General features: G+C 47.8%; 2 protein-coding genes across 9 annotated transcripts in view; one reads left to right on the top strand and one right to left on the bottom strand.

Moving 5' to 3' along the window:
* Pink1 (PTEN-induced putative kinase 1) overlaps window positions 1-23,667 on the bottom strand; it is a 446,363-nt gene that overhangs the window by 158,984 nt on the left and 263,712 nt on the right. The window lies entirely within an intron of this gene.
* LOC142802685 (THAP domain-containing protein 2-like) lies at window positions 14,271-17,043 on the top strand. The gene is made up of 4 exons (XM_075887652.1): window positions 14,271-14,538; window positions 14,639-14,837; window positions 15,131-15,237; window positions 17,004-17,043. Exons 1-4 carry the CDS (start codon window positions 14,468-14,470, stop codon window positions 17,041-17,043), a joined length of 417 nt encoding a protein of 138 aa, XP_075743767.1. The 5' UTR covers window positions 14,271-14,467.

The raw sequence follows: 23,667 nt of genomic DNA, 5'->3' as shown, positions 1-23,667 counted from the left end.
CCACAAGGTATCTCCCTGGCCGAACTTACTGCTCTACAAGACCATACAATTGAACCCTTCAGAGTGGATGATTGCTGCACCTCAGACCATGAACCAACTCTATCACGTTCATCGGGCGTCGACGTTGACCACATGGTACCATCAGACCTCGCTCCTGATCAAGCGAAAGCCCTTCGTCACGTCCTGGAGTCTTATAGTGAGATTTTCGACTTCGCCAGCACGGCTTTAAGCCGTACGAGTGTTGTTACTCATCGCATCAATACTGGTGACGCGAGTCCCATTCACCGACGTCCATACCGTGTTTCCGCGTCCCAGCACACAGTCATACAACAGGAAGTTGAAAAGATGCTTGCAAAAGACATAATCGAGCCCTCTTGTAGCCCCTGGGCTTCTCCTGTCGTCCTGATCAGAAAGAAGGATGGAACATGGCGCTTTTGTGTAGATTATAGGCATCTCAACAAAATTACGAAGAAAGATGTGTACCCGTTGCCTAGAATCGACGATGCCTTAGAGTGCCTTTATGGTGCTACGTATTTTTCCACTATCGACCTTCGATATGGCTATTGGCAGATCGCTGTGGACGAGATGGACAGTGAGAAGACCGCATTCATCACTCCTGACAGGCTTTATCACTTCAAAGTTATGCCCTTTGGTCTCTGTAATGCGCCAGCCACATTCGAAAGAATGATGGACTCATTGCTCCAAGGGTTTAAATGGTCAACCTGCTTATGTTATTTAGACCACGTTATCGTTTTCTCGCCCACATTCGACTCCCATCTCAAGCATTTATCGGCGATTCTTGAAGTTTTTCGTTGAGCCGGACTTCAACTGAACTCGTCGAAATGCCACTTTGCCCGTCGTCAAATAACCGTACTTGGCCACATCGTCGATGCCACAGGAGTCCGCCCGGATCCCGAGAAAATTTGCGCCGTCACGGACTTTCCTGCTCCGAAGTCAACAAAGGACGTTCGCAGTTTTGTGGGCTTGTGCTCCTATTTTCGACAGTTCGTTAAGGACTTCGCCATCATTGCACGCCCACTCACAGACCTCCTGAAGAAGGACACCCCGTTTTTCTGGGGTGCTGATCAAGCCTCATCTTTTTTCCAGCTCACAACGCTACTTACAACACCACCGATTTTAGCTCATTTCGATCCATCAGCTCCAACCGAGGTTCACACTGACGCTAGTGGGCATGGCATCGGGGTAATGCTATTGCAACACTAACGCGGACATGACCGTGTTGTAGCATATGCAAGCCGACTGCTATCTACAGCCGAGCGCAACTATTCAATCACGGAGCGTGAGTGTCTCGCTCTTGTGTGGGCAGTCGCCAAGTTTCACCCATACTTATACGGGCGTCCATTCCGGGTAGTCACCGACCACCACGCGCTCTGCTGGCTGGCCTCACTTAAGGATCCCACAGGACGCCTCGCTCGTTGGTCCCTACGATTACAAGAATACACGTTCACCGTATCGCACAAAACAGGGCGGTCACATCAAGATGCGGATTGTTTATCACGCTACCCTGTGGAAGAGGCTGCCCATACTGACACCTTTCCAGACCTTCTGTCTGTGACGCAGCTACTCAACCTTGGCCACGAACAACGCCGGGATGCTTCCCTGCGAACCATCATTGACAAGCTTGAGTCAATGCCTCGCGACGCATCTCTACAAATGTTCCTGGTAAAAGACGGCATTCTGTATCGCCGTAACCTCGATCCATATGGCCATGACTTGCTCCCCGTCATACCAGCACAACTTCGTGTGACTGTTCTCAACCAACTTCATGACGCTCCTTTGGCGGGCCACTTGGGCGTCTCTCGCACATGCGACCATGTACGTCGTCGTTTCTTTTGGCCTGGCCTTGCCCGCTCTATTCGACGCTACGTCGCCGCTTGTGAGCCCTGCCAGCGCCGCAAAAAGCCATCTTCCCTACCAGCTGGATTCCTTCAGCCGATCGACATTCCCATTGAACCTTTTTTCGAGTTGGCCACGTTCAATACGTTCAAAAGTAGCCGGGGCATCGCACAACCTAAAAGGCATGACCGTGAATAGGTAAAGGCCGTCGGGTGTGATGAATGCTGCCTTCTCGCGGTCGCAATCGTCGACCGAAATTTGCCAGTATCCAGATCGAAGGTCAAGGGACGAGAAATAGTTGGCGCCGTGGAGGCAGTCGAGGGCATCATCGATTTAGGGTAGAGGATAAACGTCCTCCTTGGCAATTGGATTCAGGTGGCGATAGTCAACGCAAAAGCGCCAGGTGTTGTCCTTTTTAACTATGACCACAGGAGATGCCCAAGGACTCGATGAAGGCTCAATGACATCTTTGCTGAGCATTTTCTCGACTTCTATTTGTATAACTTGGCGTTCAGCATGTGACACGCGATAAGAGCATTTGTGGAGTGGACTGGCGTCGCTGGTGTCGATGCTGTAGGCTACGGCACTTATGCGGCTCGGGGGACGGTCTTCGATGTTAAAAATATCCAGGTAAGAAAATAGAACACCCCGGAGCGCTGCAACTTGGGAAGGCAAGAGGTCGCCGGATATCATTTTGTCGAGGAACACCTTATATTGCGGGGTGATTACAGGTTTCGCCACAGTCTTAGTGTCAGGGGTGAAAGAACAAATCGTACATTCATCCAGGGTGGAAAGATTTGCTAAAGTGAAGCCTTGGGGAAGAACTTGGGTAGACATAGAGAAGTTCAGAACAGGAAGGAGTCGACAGTGGTACAGTTCTTACACATTATCATGTTGAAAGCATCTTTAACACGTTGCTGATCTTGTCCACCTAAAACATGTCTTTGTCAGTCTTCCAACACAGTGCCAGTACGTCTTGGATGTACACGACATACGACTCCGTCGATGATTGAACACGCGACGCGAGTTCCTGCCTGGCTGCCATCTGACGAGCAACTGACCGACCGAACAAGCCGCGAAGCTTTTGCTTGCATGTGTCCCAGCTGGTTAATTCTTCTTCATCCGTATTACACTAGGCGCGTGCTGTACTCCGTAGGTAGAACAGAATATTTGCCAGCATAAGTGTCTCGTCCCACCCGTAGTGCTTGCTGACGCACTCAAATAATGCGAGCTACACTTCAACGTCCGCGCCGTCCGTCCCCGAAAACGTGCCAGGGTAAAGAAGATGGGGGGGAATCACAGGTGATGGAGCCGGCGCGGATGGCGAGGCTTGAGTGCCAGTTTCAGGCACCGCGACTGGACGAAGCTGGCGACTACTGCGGAGTTCCAGAGCCGGGTTGTGTGAAGACCTCGCACCTTTCACCAAAAAATGTTTCACACGGGGAACATTTATTCACCAACAGCAAGTCTTGCTAACGCCTTAAAGAGTGCACAGTCTTGCAGGCCAACGGGGGAAACTTGAGAGAGTAACCCACAACAACCACGTTGTCGTCTTCCTCCTTCTGGGTGCCATTTTAGCTGTGCTGGAGTGCCAGTTCCATACATGTATCACAATATATAATTGCAAACTTGCAATTGTATTTACAGGATATTTGCGGAGGGAAATAGCCCGACAGTAAACATGGTGGCTCTGTTACACCATAACATGTCGTCCTACTCTTGTTCCCTCACTACAGCATAGCGGTAACGGCAACTCTGCAACATCGACCTCGGCAGCGAAAGCGCCAACCCGGCACTTGCTATAAAGTGTACAATGAAAGGTACGGCTGCAGGTGGGAGCAATAGATGACATCTGGAAACGTGTAAGGCGTAGTAGGGTTGTGAGGCGCTATTTTATAGGTGATGGATGTCACCTGGCGTAAGATAGTGTAAGGACCGGAGTATTTAGGGAGAAGCTTTTCGGACAAGCCGACTTGCCGAGACAGAGAGCACAGGAGGACTAGGTCACACAGATTAAAGTAGATGTTCCGTTGGTGGCAGTCGTATGCGAACTTCTGGCACCGTTGCAAGTCGGCAAGACCTCGATGAGTAATTTGACGTACCTTTCCGGTTGTGGTAATAGCATGCCGAGCATACCTTGTCGGCAGGTTGGCAGGGCTGGGCAAGTGTTTCAAAAGGCAAGGCTGGCACAGCTGCAAGTCGGCAAGACCTCGATGAGTAATCTGACGTACCTTTCCGGTTGTGGTAATAGCATGCCGAGCATACCTTGTCGGCAGGTTGGCAGGGCTGGGCAAGCGTTTCAAAAGGCAAGGTAGGTTTTCGTCCATAGAGAAGATAAAAGGGAGAACAGCAGTGTCATGATACGAGGTGTTGTACGCAAAAGTGACAAAAGGTAGTGCTGTATCCCAGTCATGTCGAAACATATATGAAGAGCATATCAGTGATCATGCGATTCAAACCCTCTGCGAGACCGTATGTTTGTGTATGGTAAGTCGTCGCAAGCTTTCGCTTTGTTGAACAAGAACAAAGTGTGTCATCAATGAACTCAGATAAAAAGAAGGAGCCTCGATCTGTGAAAAGTTGGTGTGCAAGATAACATCTTGCATCAGGAAGTCGGCGACATCTGTAGTGTAAGTGCTCGGAAGAGATCTCATGATGGCAAATCAGGCTGAATAACCTGTTGCGACAGCGATCCATCTGTTTTGATTTAGAAAAAGGTCGAGAAGGTCGAGACCGACAAAAAAAAAAAAAAAAAAAAAAGGCTCAGCAGGTATGCCAATGAGCTGAAAGAGCCTACACGGTCATATGTCCAGGCAGCACTAAGGTGACCAGCTGTCGATACATCATGCAGTTGCTGTAGTACAGTTGACCGCAGGTGAACTAGTACTACAACAAGCAAATCCTGTCCAACGGGGTGCCTGTTCCGGCAGTATAAGATGCTGTCTAAAATGATGAACATGCGAAGAGAACTGTTCCTCAGGTCATCATTCAGGGGGTCGATTATATCACGTAGAGACACGTCACACCATTGCTCATCAGCAATATTGCTGAAAGCAGAGAGTGAGGATATGAGGCAGGGAGACAGGATCTCTCCTACACTAATCACCGCTTCTTTAGAGGAGGTTTTCAGGCCTATAGTTTGGAAGGAGTTAGGAATAAAAGTTCACTGAGACTATCTTTGTAACCTGCCATTCGCTGGTGACATTGCCTTGGTGAGTAACTCAGGGTACAAATCACAGCTCATGATTACTGAACTGGACATAGAAAGCAGAAGAGCAGGTCTGAAAATTAATATGCATGCACAGAAAACAACACTTTGCGAAAGGTGGAGAGACACTCAAAGTTGTAAAGAAATATGTCTGCTTAAGACAGGTAGCAACCGCGTAGCCAAACCATCAGCCATAATTAGAAGAATAAGAATGGAGGGGATCACATTCAGCGAGCATTCTCAAATCATAAATGGTAACCTGCCACTTACCATCAAGAGGAAGGTATATAACAGCTGAATCTTGCCAGTACTTACCTATGGAGCAGAAACCAGGAGGCTTACTAAGAGGTTTCAGCCTAAATTGAGGACAACACAGTGAGCGATGGAAAAAAAAAATGATGGGTATAACCTTAAGAGAGAAGAAGAGAGCAGAGGAGAGTCAGGGAAGAAAGCGGAGTTAAGAATATCATAGTTGGAATCAAGAATTAGACATGGGCCGCACATGTAGCATGTAGGCAGGATAACCGCCGGTAATTAAGGATAAGTGACTGAATTTCCAGAGAAGGCAAACACACGGGTGAGACAGAAAGTTACGTAGGCTGATGAAATTACAATGTTTGCAGGTATAACATTGCAGCAGAAAGCACAAGATTGGGTAGATTGGCAGAATATGGTAGAGGCCTTTGCCCTGCAGTGGCCGTAGTCCACCTGATGATAATGAATTCGTGCCAGCAGAAAAAAAAAAACCTGCTTCAGCGCAAAATAGCAGTTTCACGTGGGCAGCATAGTGCATGCTTTTTATAATGTTGCCGCAATAAAAATGACTTACCCATTCTTTCTGAGGATATAAGGATATTAATAAAGGTGAGTATGACTGAATTTGAGGTGAATGCTGGCGGTTGCTACAAAATTTGCACACAGATACTGCTGGGGGACTTCTTGCCTACAAAACTTAATTCAAAAATTCCGTTGAAGAACTTCAAAAAAAAAATTATGCGTTTCAACACGTCACACATCACAAATTCTGTCAAACTATAGAACGGCAGATTCACTGGCTGTGACAAGTGATTTTTGAGCTTATTCCATCATTTGTTGAGAGAACAGAAAGCAATTTTTTGCACTGAGAATTGTGAATTCCAGGCTACCCTACAATTTGGCTCCTGTGTTCTCGGGAGCCTTGATTACACAGCATTTTCTGAGCATGCTCAAAAAGGCCCCTTTAGGCAGCAATTTTCCAGTACCGGGACCTGAGGATTAGACTCAACCACTAGGTGTTGTGTTGCTGTTGGACACTGTGGAGGTCCGCCCTTGCAAGTGTCTGACATTGTAGAATTTACAAAGATGGACCATGTTTGAATTATGTTCTCCCTCGTAGGCTGACAGATGTGGACAACATTTTTGTGGTTTTTGCGACAAGAAAGATTGTGTTATCTCGGCAACCAGTTTGCATCCTCTGGTGAAATCTAGTAGTCACATTGCAAGCAGTAAAAAATTATGTTCTTTGATTATTGCACACAAATCATCCTGGAATGACAGCAATAAAGAGTTGGGCAAGATCACTAGTATGATCACCAAAAATGGACAAAAAATTGATTTTAAGGTGAACATATTTGACAGAGATCTGTCCGGCAGGGTAAAAAATCACAGAAATAAAATAAGCTTCCCAGCCACCTTTAGTCCAAAACTGCACATGCTAAAATTAGGAACTAAAAATTGAGAACTTTGTACGTCACTGTGACGCCAGCCAAGTGAACTGTCAAAGCAATCCAAAGGCACCAGTTCACAATATCTCCAGATAAACCGGTGTGCACAAATCGAAGACAAGGACACAGAAAAGATGGGACAGGGACAAGTGCGAACTTTCCCCTGAACTTTATTATTTGTCAACCTTCAAATACATACTTACGAAAGTATACAGTCATGCCGTACCCATACTCAAGAAGAGTCCCAAGTTTAGTTATTAACTGGTTATACCACCCCATGAATTACTCGCTTTTAATGAACGTGTTGCCACTAGGGCACCTCAAGATCAATATGTGCGGTGTTTGCTTGAGGGAATCGACGTATTGTCAAGAAATGTGCATAAGACAGACTGCTGCCACCGCCGGGATCGCACAGAACAGGTGATGAAGTATTTTAGAGACAATGACCTTTGCCTTCTCAAAGCAGATAAAGAGGATGGATATGTTGTTTTAAGTGAGGGGGGGGGGGGCATTTGCTGAGAAGGCAAAAAAAAAAAACAATTTATAAGAATTTTATTTCTGTAAAAAGCAGTGCTATTCATGTAAAAACTAAAGTGGTTAATGGAGAGGTCGCTACCTTTCAATGTTTTAATTAGGCTGCCACTGGAGTGTGGCACCCTGTGTACCTTCTGTGTATGTCTATATATGTCGGTCCCAATAAAAGCGGGGAACCCAGTTTTGTTCGGGCAGTCAGCTCGTACGTGTCCGCTCTTGCGTGCCCTTGCCCCTTCGCGGCACTAAACACGCGACATTGTGTCAAAAGTGGGATAGCGAACGAACAACGCCCCCCAGCCTTAGGCCTCGCCACGGCTGAATGGCAACACAATGTCCTTCAACGAGACAAGCGAGGCGCCGCAACTGCCGCAACCATACGGCATCAACCTCCATCCACCGGCTCTAGTCGACTTCGCAAACGCGGCAACATGGGTGACATGATTTTGCTGCTACGAAGACTACGTGGTGGTTTCGGGGCTCACAAAAGCGTCGGAAGAAGTGAAGGTATACTCATTACTGTACAGCATGGGACCAGACACCCGCCCGCTCCTTGAGACTTATGCGCTCAATGACCTGTCGCTCGCCTCATACAAAGTTGTTGCTGCTCGCTTCACTGAGAATTTCGTGCACCCGGCCAATGAGCTCTAAGAGTCGTCACGGTTTCGTCGACGCATCCAGTTGCCGGACGAAAGTGTCGATACGTACTACGCAGAGCTGTGTAGGATGGTGAAGCGCTGTAACTATCAGTCAGCTGTCATCGAGGAAAGGCTCGTATAGAACCAGTTCGTCGTTGGTCTCCGCAACTCCCGCCTGTCGAACCTGCTGTGCCGAAGCGCGAAGCTGGCGCTCAAGGAGGCATGAACTCAAGCCCGTCAATTGAAAGACGTCAATGAAGAAAGGTATTCTAGGAACCGCACCCCGAACTCACGTGAGCTCAAACTCGTTGCCGCAAAAGCGGACAAGCCCGCCTCTCGACGTTCCGGAGCTGAGCTTACTGCATGGCAGCCGCAAGCAGAGCGAGACGTGAGCCGTCCACCTATGAATTTTGCGACCGCGCACCTCACCGACGTTTGAACTGTCCAGCTCGACACTCCGCCTCCAACTTTTGCAAAAAGAAAGGCCACTTTGTTGAAGTGTGATGCTCAAGGAAGAACAAGCTTGACTCCACTCATTTGCACGCCATTAGGATGCCCGCCATGGCAAAGTTCATCGACGTTACCGTTGACAATTATACGGCACAGTTCAAGGTCGACTCTGCACCGAAGCTGTGAGGGTACTGACACCCCCTGCGAAGTTGTGTGCGCCGCGTGGCGCACGTGTCTCGCCCAAAAGCGGCATTTCAGGTTACAGACCACTGGGCGATAGATGGCGTTGTGTTCACGTTGAACACCATATTCATGGGGTAGCGCCAGCGGCGATGCCTGGCGGAAAGCAAGCCTTGTTGACAGGCGAGAGTTGAGGGAGTCTCTTCTGCGCGTGGTGGTTGCCGCGAACAATTGTCTCTAACGTGGGTCCTCGGCGCGTGGCACCGCGACTGCACGTTGGGGGGCCTCGTGGTAAGTCAAGCGTTGGCGCCGCCGCCTTGGGTATGTTATTGTGTTTGTCACAGAGTGTATGGTAATATTGCGTACCGATGTCCTAGCATATTGATAATGATTGATGTATAATTCGGCAGATGATATCGTCGTTTAACAGTAGTTAAATAAATGTGTGTGTATTGTTTGGTTTGTACCGACCGTATCTGCTGTGTCTGTTTTCTCCAAGAGCGTGGCGCTCGCCATTTCGAGACCCCACACTGGCGCCCAACATGGGGCTCTTGGAGTATCGGACGACAGTTTTTGCCGTTTGGTACACGCTTTTGTTTGAGCCAGGGAAGAGTAGGCCTAGGCTAGACTTAATTCTCATTGCTAGTGTCGGCAGTGTGCTTTGTTCAGAGCGAGGAGATCGGTTTGAACTAGTGGGCACTCGAGTTTTTGTTTTTTCTGCTCGCAAGTTTTTTTTTTTTCGTTGGTTTTTAAAAACGTTGTTTAATTAGGACGAGAGCCATGCGATCTGCATGCTGGGGTGAGCAAAGCTTAGAGCACGTGGATTGTAGGCCAGGCCCAAAGCGAGTGAGCACGGAAGCCTCGTGGGTGGGAAGCCTCGTGGGTGGTCCGATTTTCTGTAAATAGCTTCTTCCATTTCTTTTGGGCTCAGAGAGCCGAGCGTCGTTGCTGTCTGGTATTGCGGCTCGACGCCGGGGCGTCGTGACACCGATTGGGCGGTGGACTTCGATCGCTCGGTAAGCTCCTGTGTGCGGCGAGCGATAGGGCCACCTCACAGAGTGAACGTCTCCTCGCGGCTGCCTCTGCTACGCCTGGGCTGGGTGCTGGGTGGATGATGGTTGTTGCCGAGCGACTCATTAGGCCTAAGGCTCTGCGCAGCCACCTGTCGCACGGGGCACAACCAGGAAGATTGTCGCCTCGAGGTGTTGCACTTTGCTTCCTTCACTTTTTTTTTCATCTTGCAGTGCACGAGTTATGAAAAGTGATTTTTGTTTTATTTTCATGGGCGTCTTGGTCGCCGCCGATGTATTAGCTAGCAGCACTGACCATCGTACCCTGTGGGCAAAAAGCCCGAAGCTCCCTTCCCTAGGCCCTGCTTCATTGTTTTTGTTGAGTGTTTTGGAATTTACACAGCGGGAGGGATGTAATCCACGGCTGGCTGTCTTCTGCACATCGTCAGTACCACTGGCCAGGAATGCGGTCGTGAGGACGGGTGATGGAAATGCCTGGGACCTGCGCACTGCCTGCAGTCCGGCGCCCTTGTGAGTGCTGGTCGCAACCAGAAGATGTGTCGGCCCTAGTGACGGTTCGTCGCGCCGACGGCAACGTTGCTGTTGCGGGACTGGTACTGAGGTGAAGTCGAGCCAGACAGTGCAGCAGTGTCGACCGGTGGCGGTGTCGTGGTGCAAAGACATTATAAAAAAATATGTGATGTAATTTTTTTTGTTAAAGCTTGTGCAGCTAATTTTTTTTTTCCGAATATGGTTTAAATTAAGGTTGGGAAGATGTGGGTGTGCTGACACCTCCTGTAAAATTGTTTGCACCGCGTGGCGCATGTGTCTAACCTACAAGCCGCATTTCGGGTTACAGACCACCGGGCGATAGATGGCGTTGAGTTCGGGTTCTTTCTTTCTTTATTTGTTTCTTTCTGCACCAGTACAGAAAATGGAGCGAAGATAAAAGGCTGAAAGCCTGACTAAGGGCCTTTGCTCCTAATACAGCGAGGCAGAAAGGCTGTCATAAGAACTTTGCAGGATACAAAAAAATACAAAAATATACAAAAATATAAAAGGTACATGTGCAAATACTGTAACACATACAACAGTAATAAAATGTTATTTTTAGTAAACAAATATATAAATAACCATCATAATGTTTTAAATACCAATAGATATAAGTTGCGACTTCTCATCGCTATTGCAAGAGATATACAAAAATAACAATATACACAGGGAAGCATAGGAAAAAGAACACACAAATAAAAAGCATCAGATACTACTTAGGCAAAGAGGACACATAGAACGATAGTCAAGAAAATTCAATGTTATTTTCAATCAATACCATCCTGATCGTATGCTTAGAAACAGTACAATTTATATTTAGGAGGCTGTTGATTTTGTTTAAAAACGTGGGTATCTGAAAAGATGAGTGTTGTCGACCATAGATCGTTCGAGTGTTCGGAGTCCTTCTAGCGTAAGTATGAAAATCGTACAGAGAACCACGAAAATCCAGCGAATGATAGGGTGTATTGCGTTTTATGTACTGAAATAACCTGCGGGGGACTCGTACATCGTTGTCTTTGACGCCTTATCAAACTTTCCGGAAGTTCAGAAACTACCTGACATGTCGGCGCAATCAACCATCGCAGCACTGAGCGCCATTTTTGCCTGATTTGGCGTGGCCGTCGAAGTATGCACTGATAATGGCCCACAATTTTCCAGCCATAAATTTCTTTTGTCTTCAAGGAGGTACGACTTCACACACGTCACTTCAAGCCCTCATTATCCGCAGTCAAACGGGCTTGCGGAAAAAGGTATGCAGGTTGTGAAGCGCATCTTGAAAAAAACTGCAGATTCGGGCGACGACTTCTGGCTGGGCCTGCTGGCCTACCGCTCTACCCCACTGGAGGACGGGCGATCCCCTGGTGAACTACTGCAAGGAAGGCGCCTTCGCGCCAACCTCCCGGACTTCAGTACAGTGACCGTAATCGGCGTCAAAAAGCACAGCCAGGCCCAAGGGGGAAGACCTTTGCCTCCTCTGCAGAAGGGTGCCGTCTTGCGGCTCAGAGACGCTGAATGGCCCTGAAAAGCTCAAGTGGTGGGTTCGCCATATCCAAGGTCCTACCTTGTCAAAACGGAGGACCAGAAGCTGTTAAGGCGCAACCATCGTCACCTACTTCAAACTGGCGAACGGTTCATTGAGGAAAGCGACGACGACATTGATACCAGCCCAGCGGACAACAACGTTGGTGGCCATCCGACAGTGGAAACTTCAACCTCGCCAGCCAATGGCCGACATCGCGAAGTTCCGACGTCGGGCGACCCTTCGCCACCTGTGGTGCGTCAGTCAACTTCACCACCGACGCCAGCTTTGAGAAGGTCGACTCGAACCGTGAAGCCACCACAGCGTCTTCATTATGACAAGGACTTTAACTAAGTGTATGATATCATTTTTTGAAGTGCCATGTACTTACCACTGTTTCGGTGGGTATGTAATTTCGTTGTTAACGGAAAGGATGTATCCGGCAAGGCTACTGCATCACGACTGCGCATCGGACATGCGCAGATACTCACGGCGCGCTATCGTGCGCCTATATAATCAGTGACTGAATAAACCGATCGTGCTTCTTGTTCTGGCCATCATGCTGTATCGTCGTCCTTGCTAGTTACACATACGGCAGGCACAATAGTCTAATGGAGAGTGCAAGGTTCTCATTTCCTTCTGACAGCAGGGTTGGCCACAAAGGTCAAAGATGCCACTGGAGATTTCGCAGTACGCCTCTGTGGTAGATGAACTCTCAGTCTGCGATGTTGTTTTGCTCAAAGGCCCCCATATAGTCATCCCATCATCCCTTCAGCCTGCGGTCTTGACGGTGTTGCACGAAGGTCGTCAGGACATCAACAGGACCAAAGCCCTGGCTCGAGACTCGGTTTGGTGGCCGGGCATCTTTGCAGACATCGCCTCTCTCGTCGCCAATTGCGAACAGCGTGCCTTTTCCACTCGCATGAACCTTGCAGAGCCCCTAATCTCCACGACCCTATCTGGACGTCCCTGGAAATTTCTTGGAATGAATTTATTCCACCTCAATGGCCAGACATTCATCCTGGTGGTGGACTATTATTTGAGGTTCCCTGAGGTGGTTAACCTGAGAAGCATGACAGCTCAAGTAGTCATGGACGCTCTCAAAAGCATCTTTGCCAGACACGAAATCCCACAAGAGGTCAGGTCAGACAATGGCCCACCGTTCTTGTCGCAAAAATTAGCATCATTTGCAGCATCGTACGGCTTCAAACATACGACTAATAGTCCATACTACGCTCAATCGAATGGAAAGGCAGACAGGATGGTTTGTACTGTCAAGGATCTGTTCTGCAAGTCGAGCGGCCCTCAACCCTGCTCAGCTACCGGGATACTCCAGGAGTTGATGGCTTCAGCCCAGCCCAGCTGTTAATGGAAAGCCAACTCAGAACCAAGGTCCCGAAACAAGAATCCAAGCTATGTCCCAACTGGCCGTCAGGGAAAAACGTCGCCGCTAAGGATGCAGCTTACAAGAGGAAGCAGACTGACAAGTTCAACCCCCATCACAGAGCACAAGAACTGCCACCGCTTCAAACCGGTCAGCACGTCTGGGTGCGACTCGAGAAAGTTAAAGGTACAGTTCTCAGTCCAGGGCAAAGGCCACAAAGTTACATGGTCAAAACGGAGCAAGGTGGAGTCCTGCAGCACAACCACTGTCACCTAGTGCCTTTTACACCTGGTGCTGCCAGAGGGGAACCACTGCAGACAGCTGTACAAGAACCACCACCACCACAGCATGTTCCCGCTCAGGAACCTCAGCCTGCTGACCTCACAGAATTATCAACCCACTGCCGGCAGTCGGAGCAAAAGTATCCTGTAGCCAGGGACAGCAGTGTGACACGAACATGTTAGGGCCGACGTGTTGTTCCGCCGCGCAGCCTGAATTTGTGTCAGGCTTTCTCCATCCTCCCAACACATATTTAAGGGGGGACGCGGCACTTCGGGACCGAAAATCAGCCAAAAAATCGAGTTTTCGCGGACCTTCTTTTCGCGTTCCCGACATCATTGCGCACCTATTTACAAAATTTCATAGCTGAATACCATCAACTTTTATCGTTATTCAACTTTAAAAAACCGAAAACGGGCGTCCTGCCCTTTAAATTGAGGGCGAATAGCGCAGGTTTCGGCTCTACGATACGCGGGAACTACGCGCTCGATCGGCGCCATTTTGGTCTTGTTTGAAAGAACGCGTTTTCAGCTGTTTTTTTATTCAGTAAGCAACATTGAGCGTTTCCCCGGCTCGAAAAACGAGGCCTCAAAGACGAAGAGCCGCGCTCACTGCCATTGGCTAAACGGCGCACGTGACTGAAATGGCGCTTTCCGGTTGGCTGGAAGCTCGCGGCTTGCGCCTGCATACGCGACCCGACGCCATTTTGAAAGGGTTACCGCTGTGACGCCTCGAAATCGGCAGAGCACTCTGAAGCTTCTGATCGTATCGCCATGCCTGGAAACGCAAAAAAGTATCGGACCGTGCACGCATTTGGTCGCAGGAAACGCAAAGGTCGTGGGAGAAAGTCTACGAAGTCATCAGAGCCCTTGGTTGACTCCGACGAACGATGTGTCGACGCTCCGCGGCCGTTCAGCGATGGTGCGACCTAGGAGGATATATATAAAAAAATTGCTGGAGTGGAGGGAGCGCTCTTCAAGTGAAGCCAGCGCCGCCATGTTGTGGTGGGCAGAAAGCTCGGCTCGGCTGGCTCGGTGGCGGCCAGCGCTGCCAGTTCACCTGCAGCGACGGTGGATTGCGGTTCGTGCGCCTGTCTTTCCTTGACAAGTGTGTCTCTGCAGTGCATTCGAATGCGTGCGGCTCGATTCAAGCGAGCATGGTACAATCCTGCGTAGCGTATGGGTGCACAAATCGCGCGATTCCTGCTTCCAAGATCACATTTCACAGGTGCGTACTGAAAGCACGTAGTGCTTACGCGGTCTAATACGGCTGACTCGTGTTTTTCATTGGTAGGCTTAAGGAATTAATATTTGGAAATTATTGGCAGGTTTCCAAAAGATGCTGAGACACGGAACCTATGGGAGCGAGCTGTGCGTCGTGAACACTGGAAACCGACAGATAAAGATCGCCTTTGCTCTGCGCACTTTGATCCGGCGTGTTTTGACCGGACCGGACAAACAACAAGGTTGAAAGCGGGAAGTGTGCCGACTTCGTTCGCTGCTTTTCCTGCCCACCTCCAGGCACCGGTAAGCATCGGAACTTCGCAGATATAGTGCTCTGACATCAAGGAGGTTGGAATGACGTAGACATATCTCTTCTGTCGTGTTTTGTCGACGTGACTGCATTGCTGCGTGTTTCCTCGCGAGCTTTTCGTCCCGTTCGCTCGTTTACAATATCGCTCAACACACGATTAGCGCATGATCATTGTCGAATGTTCCCGAACATGCTTTCGTGAATACATATATTCATGTTATGAGCAATAATTGAAGTATATATATCATTCTAAAAGTAGTTAATTTCCACTATGTGCTTATTTCAGGTGAAAAGGAAGCGGCCAGCACCAAAACCTCGAGGATGCAGTCCTGCTCAGCAGCAAGAGGCCTCAAATACTGAAGATCATGTCACTGTATCACCATCAAAGCAGTGGTACAAGACGAAGTTGCAGGAAACAGAAGACGAAAGATTGCACTTGAAGAAAAAAATTAAAACGTTGCAGCAGAGCAAACGAAGGCTGACACAAAAGAAAATCACCGCTGAAGAAATTATTAGAGGCATCGAAGAACAAAAGCTTTTGTCAGAAGAGGGCTCCAAGATGTTCGATGCAGCATTTTCTCCTGACATACAACAGCTGCTTCACCGGGCACGGACAGAAAGTGGAGGTAAATACCCTCCAGAGCTGCGAACGTTTGCACTAACTTTACATTTCTACTCACCAGCAGCCTACGAATTTGTGCGATCAAAGTTTAATGACGCCCTCCCTTCGCAGCGCACAATCAGAGAATGGTATAGGTCTGTTGATGGCCAACCAGGCTTTACAGGTGAAGCATTTTCTTTCTTGGAGAAGTTGGTTCAAGGTCGCTCTGAAACTCTTTACTGCGCTCTGATTGTCGATGATATGTCGATTAGGAAACATGTTGAACTTGTCGGAGACAGGGTAGTTGGCTACGTTGATTTTGGAGCATCTCTTGATGATGACAGCCTTCCTGAAGCCACAAATGTTTGTGTTTATATTGTTGTTGGCATAAACATGAGGCTGAAAATTCCAGTCGGCTACTTTCTTATCCACTCGCTCACTGGTTCTGAGAGGGCTGAACTAACAAAACAATGCATTGAACGACTGGAATCTGTGAAAGTTCAAGTTGTCAGTCTAACATTTGATGGTGCGTCATCAAATTTCACTATGGCAAAATGCCTTGGTGCAGAACTGAAGCCTGATCCTGTCGAGTTCTCCACATCCTTTAAAAACCCAGTTGATGAGTCAAGGGATGTGCATATCCTGCTTGACCCATGCCACATGATTAAGTTGATTAGAAATTCACTGGCAACAATGTGTTACATCACTGATGTTGATGGAAACCACATAAAATGGGCTTACATAAAGGCACTGGAGGCTTTACAGCGCGAGGAAGGGCTCCGCCTTGGCAATAAGCTAACTAAGGTGCATATGCAGTGGGAGAAGCAAAAGATGAAGGTACGGCTCGCAGTTCAGGCACTCAGCGCTTCAGTCGCAGACGCTCTTGAATTTTGCGAGCAAACGCTGAAGCTGCCACAGTTTAGAGGTGCTAGTGCCACGGCAAAATTTGTGAGGGTATTTGATCATCTCTTCGATTTGCTAAACTCCAGAAATGCGTTTGCAAAATCATACAAAGCCCCCCTTCGAAAGCAAAATGAGCCTTGTTGGAAACCATTTTTTGCCGACGCTCGAGAGTACATATGTGCTTTAAAAGACCCATTCGGTCGACCACTTTTGCAGGGAACAAAGAGGACAGGATTTGTGGGTTTTCTTGTGTGTATACAGAGCACAGAAAGTATCTTCAAGGAACTCGTTCATGAAGGTCAACTTAACTATCTGCTCACGCACAAGATGAGTCAAGATCACGCAGAAACTTTCTTTGGCTGTGTGCGAGGACGTGGGGGGTTCAACAACAACCCTACAGCTGCCCAATTCATGGCAGCTTACAAGCGTCTATTGGTCCAGACAGAAGTGAGATCGTCCACCTCAGGCAACTGTTCGCAAGATATTGTTTCTATTCTGGGTGCATCTGCCTCTGCCACTACATTTTGTGCAACCACTGAGGTCACATCGCGAAGGTGTGCCATCCTACAACCAGAGGACCACGATTACACAGACCGAATTGACTATCCAGAGAGCCTCTCCACATTCGTTTGCTCTGTCGTGCCTTACATTGCAGGCTTTGTCGCTCGCAAAATCGCTACTACAAACACCTGTGAGTTGTGCATAGAAGCTCTTCATGGAGCGGATACATCTCTATTGGTGAGACAAAAAAATCGAGGTGGACTCTTTTACCCTTCCGAAGACGTTGTGTCACTGTGCGAAACAGCGGAAAAGGGGCTGCGTCGACTGCAGGCTTCCACTCAATGCCTTAAGAACATACATGCCAATACCAAACAACTAGTCCTGGAGATTTTGAGTCAATCACTGGAAAAGAGGTGGTTTTCACAATTGGAACAACATCTTTTTGACGTCGACGTGTTGGACAACCATATTTACAACTTGAGCAAGCAAGTATTGGAGCTGTACATCAAGATCAGGCTGCACCACATGACAAAGGAACGAAGCCGGGAACTCGTGAAAGACAAAGTTAGGTCTTTGCTTTCAAGACTCGTCATTTTTAGGAATCAGTGAAACAACTTTGCCATAACGTTCATGTTGGCTAAAGGCTGAGAAAGCTGTACAAATAAAATTTTAACACATGAAAAACGAACCGTTCTGTAGTCTCTTTAAATACTGCCAGTGTATCGGCGACTATGTGAGCACGTTTTTACTTCTCTAGCAGCAATCATTTGCGAAAAAAAAACGGCCGCGGAAGTGCACTATATGCTACGCGGCCGCCTTCCTGCCCACCACAAGATGGCCGCCGCCGGCTTCACTGTGCTCTATGGGTAAGTATAGGCGGCTTCCACTCCAGCAATTTTTTTATATATATCCTCCTAGGGTGCGACCGAGCGCGTTGCCTCCGACGACGATGACGGTGAAGCGAACTCCGGACGACTACGAATCGACGCCAAGGTGGTGACAAACGCCGAAGTTGAAGAAAATCATGCCCGGGAGAAAGCGACGCTCGACCGGCTTTCATCGGCGCCAGCAACTGCACGGAAAATTGACTTTTTCACCGCGAGTTGTAGCGAGGCAACCGCACAGGACTCTGACCACGCTGCTCCTTATCTGCTTATGCATCTAGATATCCTAAACGCGATAATGGGTGCCTTGTGTTGCAAAGCCTGCCACGGACCGGCTACGATCGTCAGAGGGGATCGGGACTACGGACTTGCCGTGAAAGTGCTAGTGCAGTGTGAAAGGTGCGGCGAGATCGCGAATGAATGGACTTCGCCCCGCGCGAACGGCACGAAAACGTGCAATCCGTTTGAAGTAAATCTTCTCGCTTCGAGGGCGATGGTGGCTACCGGCAACGGCCAAACGAAAATGAACGATATTTTCGCAACAATGGGCATCTCACACCGCGGTATGCACCACAAGACGTTTCAGCGGCATTTGAAGAACACGCTGGCACCCGCTGCAACGCGAGCGGCTGAGTCCGCTATGAGCGAATGTGCGGAAAAGGTTAGAACAATTTATGATGACTTGTGCTTCGGCCACCGGGGCAATATTGCCGTTAGCTACGACGGCACGCGGAAGACGCGAGGCCATTCTTCCCACATCGGCGTGGGCACAGTTATCGAATTATTTAGTGGCTACGTGTTGGACTACGTCGTTCTTTCCAACATTTGCCTAGGCTGCGAGGTGGCCCCAAAGCCTAGTAGTGAGGGCTATCAAGAATGGAAGGCTAACCACAAATGCCAAAAAATACGAACAGCAAAGCGGGGCAAATGGAAGTGGAGGCGGCTCTAATTCTATTTCAGAGGTCGCTTGAACGCCATGGCCTGCGCTACACAACTATGCTGTCTGATGGAGACTCTAGGACATTTTGCGCCATACAAGACGCCAAGGTGTATGGTTACATTGACGTGCAGAAGGAAGACTGTATTAATCATGTACAGAAACGGATAAGCACCGCATTGAGAAACCTGGTGCAGAAACAAAAGTGCGATGGGAAAAGAGGCCTTGGTGGGAAAGGCAGGCTCACAGGTGAGCTGATCACCAGGCTGAGCACATATTATGGCCGGGCTCTGAAATCGCATGAAGGTGACGTGGGCGAGATGCAAAAGGCTGTGATGGCCACATACCGCCACGTCACCTCCACTGATGAATGCTCGGACCACAGTCTGTGCCCAGCTGGTGAAACTTCATGGTGTCGGCACAATGCCGCAAAAGCAAAGGGTGAGCCCGACCCCAGGCATGCCTACAATCTACCGAAAGACGTGGCAGAGGCATTACTACCGGTTTATACCCGGCTTTCGGAAAAAGCCCTGCTTCAGAGGTGCGAACGCAGAAAAACGCAGAACTCCAACGAGAGCCTACATTCGGTAATCTGGAGTTTGGCCCCCAAGGAGCACCATGCGTCCCTGTTCGCTGTTGAAGCAGCTGTTGCAGAAGCAGTGCTGCGCTTCAACACGGGCAATTTGAATTCTGCAACGGCAATCTTAGGTGAAATGGACATGAATGCGACAAGTACTGGTGCCAGGAGAGCGAGAGAAAAAGACCACCGTCACAGCATTGTCTCCAACAAGAAAAGAACAGCCTCATTGGAACTCCGGAGGCTAGTGAAGAGGAGGCATGAGCACAGAATGCATTCAGACTATGCTTCTGGTGCGTTTTGAGGTTGTCTTGTTGCATCTTCTGCAATAAAAATGTGTGCCCACGTTTTTTCTCGATTTCTCAAAACGACAATTTTCATGTGCTTCCCATTATGCCGGAGCAATATCTCTTGTTCTATCTGGGTTATCATTACGATTTCTTTTTTGTTTCGAAGATAAATGCAGGGGATGTGTCGTAAAGTAAGTTTTATTGTAATAATTTTTGGAGAAAATTCTCTAAATGGATCTTTTGTTTCAAGTGTAGATGGGGAAATTTTTCATGTCATATTCAACATCCCACAACTTTGCTTCGAAATAGCCCAGAACAATGATTTATACTTTATTGCACACTGTGAACATACCGAATTGGTTCTATAGGTTGCACATCAATATCCAAGTTACAGTTAATTAGCTAATTAGGCCTTAATTGAAAAAGTCGCAGTTCATTACATCTTTAAAACTAATTGTCACAGCAAAAAAAGAAATATATTTTTGAAATCAGCAGTAAAATCTACATAGGCTCTCCAAATTTGACTGAGGTACTCGCAAAAATAAAAGAGTTTTTGGAAGGTGTAGCATCCCCCCTTAATGCTTCGTTTCAAGAGGGGAGATGTAGAGGTCAGCACCTTTCAATGTTTTGATTAGGCTGCCAATGGAGCGTGGCACCCTCCGTGCCTTCTGTGTATGTCTATATATGTTGGTCCTAATGAAGACGGGGAACCAAGTTTTGTCCAGGAAGCCAGCTTGTACATGTCGGTTCTTGCGTGCCCGTGCCCCTTCGCGGCACTAACCACACAACAGTTAACATGTGCAAAGACCTTAAACTGGTTCTGTTGGCAAGAGATATAAGTAAACACAAAGGTTAGTAAATGCACTCAAAGTATTTTGCACTGCAAAAATGCACAAGCCTGAAGTTCCTTTGCGAACAATGAGCAAGGTTCTCGGCAGCATTTAATTAGCCAGTTTTTGCTCAAAGAACTGAATGGGCTGTTAGTGTTGGATCCCTTTGCTACTAATAGTAAGGAAGATGTAATTTTTTTGCAGGTGGAAAATCCTACAAAGTTTATGTTTTCAGGGGATGTAGAGGATCTATTTTATTTCATACCTCAGGCACAGTTGTTTGCTTCTGTTTGCAACTGTATTGAAACTAATGGGGTAATTGTTTTTCAGAATGCTGCCGACTTGTCGGTTGATATGTATTTACTTGAATTTTATCTTTGCTGTACCTTCGTTTCGTTTCAGAACTGTCTTTACCTGCAGCGACAAGGAATTTTTATTGGATTGTGTGTCACACCTGTTTTATGCAACATTTTCTTGGCAGACTATCATCAGTGCTTTTGACGAAAGATGTGTTCCTAAAGTATTTAAGTACCGTATTTACTCCATAATGAATCCACCTTTTTTTTTTTTTAGAAGAAGTTGATGCCATTTGAGAGGAAGGTTTCCTTTCGCGGGAGAAAAAATTCACGGGAGTTTTCAGCGAAAATTTCGGGTGATAATTTCGCTTGTTTTGACCCGTAAAATGCACGGCAAATCTTTTTTGTAGCCCGAAGCTTTTATTATTTCGTTCCGTAACGAAAGTGCATTGATCAATGCCGAAATGTCGTTTAGTTGCTCGGTTACAGTGCTCCAGCGCATGCTGTTGGTGACCAGCCACGTAGCTAGCGTGCCGGCCGAAAGCGTCCTGCACAGCAGATGTGTCAACTTAGTTCACAACGACAAAACCAACAACAGAAATGCAGCGTTGAATGCGCAGCGTAGACATTGCGTAGACGTTGCGGGTGCAGAACACGCCATTGGCGCAGTGGTTATGGTAGCTCTTTGCATGGGTCCGAGATGGCGCGCACACAGCGTGTTTCTTGACGCAGCGCAAGCGCCATTTTGGACGCCACGCGCTTTGTTTTTGTGCCGCTGTGCTTGCGTGGCGCTATCAGCAAAGGGGTTTCTTCTGCGTTCGGCTGATGGCACTTTGTCGTAGAAGGCGCGACTTTCAAACTGATTGACATCGTCCGCGCTCATGCTGATTGCAACTGTTTAGCAGGGTTGCAAAACTATCTTTAGCTAGAAGAGCAGGCTAGTTGGTTGTACATGGTTGACACTCATGATGCTCTAGAATTGAACACTAAAAGACACACTTCAGCACAAGTAGGACACACACGAGCGCAGACGATGTCAATCGCGCTCGTGTGTGTCCTACTTGTGCTACAGTGTGTCTTTTAGTGTTCAATTTTAGCACGCTGTGAGTGTCACTAGCACGCTGCGAGTGTCAACTATCTTTGGCTTTCATAGCACCATTATTTTCTGATATAATGGCTTGATTAAAAATTTTTTTTAACATTAACAGCGCTAGCTATCATACCGAAATAAAATGAACAGATAAATTTAAAAATTTTTTTCTTTTTTTCAAGGATCAAAGTGGGGGGTGGGGTTCATTATGCGAGTGGGTGCACTACGCGAGTTAATACGGCATGTGGGCGATTTTTTAATTTTTTTAAAGTGGCCTCATTTTATAACCTTAGACAACTCCGTTGAGGCTATTCTTAACGTTTTTAAAGAGGGCAGAAAAAACTTGACTTTGACCTAAGAATTTCCCACTCAAAACTTGCAGCGGTGTTAAGATCTACGCCTCGCTTTAGCTGATCATCTTTGTCGGCATTATAGTCACCGGGGGCACAAAGCCCTTTTGCTTTATGATTCTGCACAGTCTAAGCTTGTGAACAGGGGGATTGCCAAACTGTGCCTGCGTTCCACTCTCAGGAAGTCATGCCCACATGCAATGCAAGATTGATCAGGTGTGGCGTTTCTTTGCTGCTGGGTATCCTTGCACATTAGTGACGGTGATCGCAGAAGTTCTTTTGCGGGATGCCAAAGCAGCTTGTCCCAGCATGTACCCTGGCCTGAATCGCAAGTGGCGCCCAGAGGTGATGCATTATATGCATTGAATTTCACACGACTTGAAAAATATAGCGAGTAAGGATGATGTGCCGATGGTCTTCTTCGCCCCGTGTAAACTGGCTGAGGTTTGTCCCAGAATCTCCTCTGACGAGAAGAAATCTAGAAGTTGCGGTAAGAAGCACACTTTTGCGTATGTAAAATGTGCGACTGGCGCTCTCTATGAAATACTGCTGTCTTGTGGGAATTCTTGTGTAGGCCATACGGGGTGTTGCGTGAACGACTGTGCAAGGAAACATGAGCTTTCACTTGGAAATAACAGGAACGTGCATTTGCCTGCGCATTCCCAAGCTCGCAGGGGCTCACAGATTTTCAGGGAGATTAAGATATGGGGTAGAAGCAGTGATACCACATCACGTGAACTCTTGAAAGCCTTTAATATTTCTGCAAGAGGCAATGCTTGTGTTAGCAACACGTCAATTTCCTTATTTGATAGTGAGCTTAAGTTTCTACATGACTTCTTGTAAGCTGTTTGATTTTTTGACCATCTGACCATGTGCACATGACTATGCACTTTCGTAAGTATTGATTGATTTGTGGGGTTTAACATCCCAAAACCACCATATGATATGAGAGACTCCGTAGTGGAGGGCTCCGGAAATTTCGACCACCTGGGGTTCTTTAACGTGCACCCAAATCTGAGCACACGGGCCTACAACATCTCCGCCTCCATCGGAAATGCATCCGCCGCAGCCGGGAATCGAACCCACGACCTGCGGGTCAGCAGCCGAGTACCTTAGCCACTAGACCACCGCGGCGGGGATACTTTCGTAAGTATATATTTGAAGGTTGACGAATAATAAAATTCAGTTGAAAGTTTGTGCTTGTCCTATCTTTTCTGTGCCCTTGTCTTTAATTTGCACACACCTGTCTATTGAACTAAATCGCCCAGCTGCAAGTTTTACAAGCACCAGTTCACTTCTGAATTAAGCCATATCAACCTTGAATATAAATGAACATCGGATCTGATTGCCTTGGATCTGATTGCAGGACCAGTACAAGGCAAAGTTTTTCTCAACTTGGTGGGTGTCTTTTCTAACTGGGCTACTGGGCTCAAGTAAAGATCACACCGTGCATGAAGACATTGGCAGTAACGTCAGCTCTACTTGTACTGTTTGCCACTCAAGGTGATCCAGGTATTTACACTTCTGACAGTGGAACCACATTCATGAGCGAGCAGATGCAAGC

The sequence above is a fragment of the Rhipicephalus microplus genome, chromosome 3, assembly GCF_043290135.1.
Source record: "Rhipicephalus microplus isolate Deutch F79 chromosome 3, USDA_Rmic, whole genome shotgun sequence".
In the NCBI taxonomy this organism is placed as follows: Eukaryota; Metazoa; Arthropoda; class Arachnida; order Ixodida; family Ixodidae; genus Rhipicephalus; species Rhipicephalus microplus.
The sequence above is the reverse complement of the archived record's forward strand: the minus strand, read 5'-3'. Positions and strand labels throughout refer to the sequence as shown.

What these genes read in the sequence shown, in the direction of transcription:
- LOC142802685 (XM_075887652.1), top strand. Translation starts at nt 14,468, where the DNA reads ATGGTACAATCCTGCGTAGCGTATGGGTGCACAAATCGCGCGATTCCT. An exon ending in CTGCCCACCTCCAGGCACCG is followed by an intron (nt 14,838 to 15,130) that starts GTAAGCATCGGA and finishes TGCTTATTTCAG; the next exon opens with GTGAAAAGGAAGCGGCCAGC. An exon ending in GTATCACCATCAAAGCAGTG is followed by an intron (nt 15,238 to 17,003) that starts GTACAAGACGAA and finishes CTTACATTGCAG; the next exon opens with GCTTTGTCGCTCGCAAAATC.